Source organism: Acyrthosiphon pisum, chromosome X (assembly GCF_005508785.2).
Source record: "Acyrthosiphon pisum isolate AL4f chromosome X, pea_aphid_22Mar2018_4r6ur, whole genome shotgun sequence".
NCBI lineage: Eukaryota > Metazoa > Arthropoda > Insecta > Hemiptera > Aphididae > Acyrthosiphon > Acyrthosiphon pisum.
In genome coordinates this window covers 43,027,206-43,030,925 of record NC_042493.1, presented here as the reverse complement: position 1 = coordinate 43,030,925, position 3,720 = coordinate 43,027,206, and the positions used below count along the sequence as shown (strand labels likewise).

The 3,720-nt window shown below is 36.7% G+C and overlaps 4 protein-coding genes across 5 annotated transcripts in view; 3 read left to right on the top strand and 1 right to left on the bottom strand.

Moving 5' to 3' along the window:
• LOC100571363 (zinc finger SWIM domain-containing protein 3) overlaps window positions 1–1,733 on the top strand; it is a 4,336-nt gene extending 2,603 nt beyond the window's left edge. The window contains exon 5 of the mRNA XM_029486348.1: window positions 1,669–1,733. The gene's annotated coding sequence lies outside the window, so the exon portion shown is untranslated. The remainder of the gene's footprint in view (window positions 1–1,668) is intronic.
• Window positions 1–3,720, bottom strand: part of LOC103309980 — a 9,165-nt gene extending 5,445 nt beyond the window's left edge. Inside the window, exons 1-4 of one of the 2 annotated variants that reach the window (XR_003838877.1) lie at window positions 2,971–3,720; window positions 2,306–2,451; window positions 1,433–2,058; window positions 21–302 (exon numbers count right to left, since the gene is read on the bottom strand). Coding sequence is in view for 1 of the 2 variants with exons in the window: in XM_008186840.3 (XP_008185062.1) it covers window positions 1,843–2,058; window positions 2,306–2,451; window positions 2,971–3,025 (417 nt within the window). In the remaining variant the exon portion in view is untranslated. The remainder of the gene's footprint in view (window positions 1–20; window positions 303–1,432; window positions 2,059–2,305; window positions 2,452–2,970) is intronic. The other variant, XM_008186840.3, reaches the window with a different exon arrangement.
• Window positions 66–694, top strand: LOC100571459 (zinc finger SWIM domain-containing protein 3). The gene is made up of 3 exons (XM_029485130.1): window positions 66–341; window positions 419–617; window positions 689–694. Exons 1-3 carry the CDS (start codon window positions 97–99, stop codon window positions 692–694), a joined length of 450 nt encoding a protein of 149 aa, XP_029340990.1. The 5' UTR covers window positions 66–96.
• On the top strand, window positions 595–1,433 carry LOC115033561 (chromatin modification-related protein YNG2-like). The gene is made up of 3 exons (XM_029486353.1): window positions 595–617; window positions 689–832; window positions 895–1,433. The coding sequence occupies exons 2-3, from the start codon at window positions 706–708 to the stop codon at window positions 1,245–1,247; spliced, it is 480 nt and encodes a 159-aa protein (XP_029342213.1). The 5' UTR covers window positions 595–617; window positions 689–705; the 3' UTR covers window positions 1,248–1,433.

Here is a 3,720-nt window from a genome sequence, read left to right as displayed (position 1 = left end):
TAAAAGTTAATTGCACTAACCTTGTACAAGTTATTCAGTGTTCATCAGTTATTTTTCAGTGTTTAAAGTAAATTATCTGTTATATATATAATTATTATGAAGCTCCAAGATAGCTATAAATCATTTGAAGAGTTCGAGAGCAGCTTTAGGGTCTACAAAGACGTGAATTTTGTAGATTTCTTTATAAAAGACTGCAAGACATTAACCTCCATTAACGCGAAATTTCCAAATGGCAGAATGATGACAGCATCCAGTGACTTAAAATATTACTATATTAAATTTTGTTGTGTGCATGGAGGATGCTACAAAAAAAAAAAAACCCTTGACCAACGTTCTACATCGTGAGTACATTTATTTTATTTATTTATTTATTACTAAGTTGTAAAATTCAAGATTTAAAATATTAAAATGTTTGAAGTACAATGCGCCAAGGCTGTGATGCTGGCATTTACCTGAAGGCATCAGATGATGGAAAATCTCTAGTCATCACAAAGATGACTGAGGACCACAACCATGAGGTTTCCAAGATATTGTATGATCATCTCCCTAACCAAAGGAAAATAACCCCCGAAAATAAGGCCACCGTATTGGATGCTCAGAAAATATTAACAATCAGGGTAATTAACCTATAAACAGTAAACAAAACTGAAATTTAAAAAAAAATGTTAAATGTTAAATTACTGTATAGATGTAGATAATGACGTTATGGATGATGTTGAAAATGAAGATTTAGGTAATTATAACAGACAGGATAACTACCCAGACAATGATATTGTGTATGGAAACGATAAAACTATGGATGCTGGATGCTCAGAAAATATTAACAATCAGGGTAATTAACCTATAAACAGTAAACAAAACTGAAATTTAAAAAAAAAAATGTAAAATGTTTAGGTATCAAATCAATAATACTACCAGGTAAAGTTAGAACATGTGGTCGACCGAAAGGCGCAATTCTGACAACAATCGGCCTTCGAAGGCCTAGAACTAAAAGAACATTGGCTCAAAAACCAGAAACAAAAATCCAAAAGAAGGGAAATAGGGATATAGCTGTCGATCCAGATGAACCAACCTATTGTCTTTGTGTTCAGATTTCGTACGGAGAGATGATATGTTGCGATAATGATTCATGTCCAATAGAATGGTTTCATTTTTCTTGTGTTTCATTATTAACAAAACCAAAAGGTAAATGGTTTTGCCCCAGGTGTCGTGGAGATCGTCCAAATAAGATAAAACCTAAAGCCTAAACCTAAAGATTTATTATTTTTTATTATTATTTATTATTTATTATTTTATTATGACTATCGGTTTCGTATAGCCGATTACAGTGAATTATTATTATATTATAATTACCTATAAGGATTAACGATTTGTCAATCATTGACATTAAATGTAAAAATTTAAATTAAATATTTTGTATGTATTAACTTACTGTTTATTATTATATAACTATCGGTTTCGTATAGCTGATTACTGTGATTTATTATTTTATTATAATTGTATGTATTAACTAATAAAAAAAAAATAACTAATACCTAACTAATAACTAATAACTTACTATAACAAAATTAAAGTTATAGAACAATGTATTTCTATTTTCTTCGTATTATTATTGTTCTGTGGTATTATCATATTTTCATATTTACAGTGTGACCCGGCGCTCTACAGTGTAACCGGGCGCCCGGTACTCTATTACATGTCCGGGCGCCCGGCGCTCTACAGTGTAACCGGGCGCCCGGCGCTCTACAGTGTAACCGGGCGCCCGGCGCTCTAGACACAGCGTAAATTCAACATACCTAATTGTATTATAAAATAGGTATTGTCGATAAGCACCACACACAATCATATTCTATCCACATATTTTACCTGATCAGATCTTCCTCGGCCTAAGATGATCAACATATCTGACGCTGGGAACTGAGAGTCTGAGGATTTAAACATTTCATTTGTGGCAAATTGAACCAAATTATTTGTAAGCTCCACATCAAAATCATCATAGTGGCTTTCACAAAGTAGTTTCATAGCAGAGAGCAAGCTTTTAGATTCAACGACACTCAACTGAAAATAATAGGTATCAATAATAAGTTTAATAAATACATCTTATTTTTAATAATATTGTAGTTATAAGAGCCAACAAGATACTTAAAATTAAAGAGTACACCAAAAAACTTTTTACACTACTGTTTTATGATTTAAAAATGATTGTTGATGCAGTCTTAGCTTAGATAGTAATACAATATAAAATTTTAACTAATTTAACAACTGCATAAGTAGTTTAATATACTTAAACAAATATTATAATTACCGAATTTTGAAGTTTATAATGTATCATATTTTGAACAATTTGTGTGGAGTGAGATTTTGATAAGGTTTGAAGAGACGCTACAACTGAATTCAATACCATTTCATCTCTTTCCTCAGTTATCATATGAAGTAAACGGTCAATGGTACCTAAAATGCATACAAATTATAATCAATTATAGAAATATTTTAACAAATAAAATATCATTGAATATTTTTTTCTTAAAAACAATGAGAAAATATCAATGTCTTTAGGATAATGCAATATTATCTTGAACCATTACAACACCTACCTAGTAATCACATAGCGAGTGGAAAATGGATTTACAACTACCTCTTTCCTTAACTCTACGAGGAAGTCAGAATATTTGGGGTAAGTACAGAAGATTAGAATAAAAACTCTAGATGAAATTGCCAAGCAAAATGACCATCAGAGCTAAAACAAAAAAAAACTAAGTAGACAAAGTGTGGACGATGGGTTTTGTGGGTGAATGTTTGAAAAATTGCCGACCAAACAAAGCGCTTAACCGCCGTTAGATTTTCCCAGTCCGGTCACAACAATAACCTAACTCGATGCGCTTTTGTACGGGTTTACGGATGGGGGATACATTAATACATCATGATATTATATGTGATCGCTAAGTACTGTAATGAGACGACGGTACTCACTCTGCATGCTGAGGTTTCGGTCGGCAACGACGTCGTTGGAAGTTGCTTCCTCCATGGCACGCAAATGTCACGGACGAAACGAATGCGCGACAGGAAGACGGGAAATGCGACGTAAGCCAAAGAAAACCCAGCGCAAAACGCGACTGCCCCCTCGACGGAAGAAAGACGGAAAACCCGTCGGGAGACGACGGACTGCTCACCACTGCAGCAGACTGCGAGTGTCACGTACGCAGTTAGACGGTGCCGAGTGAGACGACAGACGTACGGCGGCGCGGCGTCGTCTCGACGACGACTGTTGCGGGTGGCCACCGGCGGCGGGAAACATAAATCGTTCCGCGATTGCGCTGTGCCCGGTCGTCGTCCTCCGCCGCAGCCGAGCCCGCGCGTACGGTTCCTCTCAGCTTTTCCACCCGAAACTACGACGATGACGACGGCGTCGGCGCACACCTACGGATATTTCTAGAATATTTCCCGGCCGACCACGGTTATAGTTATAACGGCCAACAGGTATATTGTTCGCGATTATTTGCGGGTACGCAACAACGAAGGTTCTGCTTCTTCACGACGCCGCGACGGATAGAATAATACGACGACGAACAGTCGGAAACGATGATAATGCGCGTGTTTACACTGCGCTTAACGCCACTATCTCACATTCTCGCGTGATACGGCTGTTTTTACTTTATTTACGACGTTATGATAAGGACACGCTCGCCGGACACTTGTCGCGCGAGCCGCCGTCGTGATAAC

What these genes read in the sequence shown, in the direction of transcription:
- LOC115033561 (XM_029486353.1), top strand. Translation starts at nt 706, where the DNA reads ATGGATGATGTTGAAAATGAAGATTTAGGTAATTATAACAGACAGGAT. An exon ending in AGAAAATATTAACAATCAGG is followed by an intron (nt 833 to 894) that starts GTAATTAACCTA and finishes TAAAATGTTTAG; the next exon opens with GTATCAAATCAATAATACTA.
- LOC100571459 (XM_029485130.1), top strand. Translation starts at nt 97, where the DNA reads ATGAAGCTCCAAGATAGCTATAAATCATTTGAAGAGTTCGAGAGCAGC. An exon ending in CTTGACCAACGTTCTACATC is followed by an intron (nt 342 to 418) that starts GTGAGTACATTT and finishes AAATGTTTGAAG; the next exon opens with TACAATGCGCCAAGGCTGTG.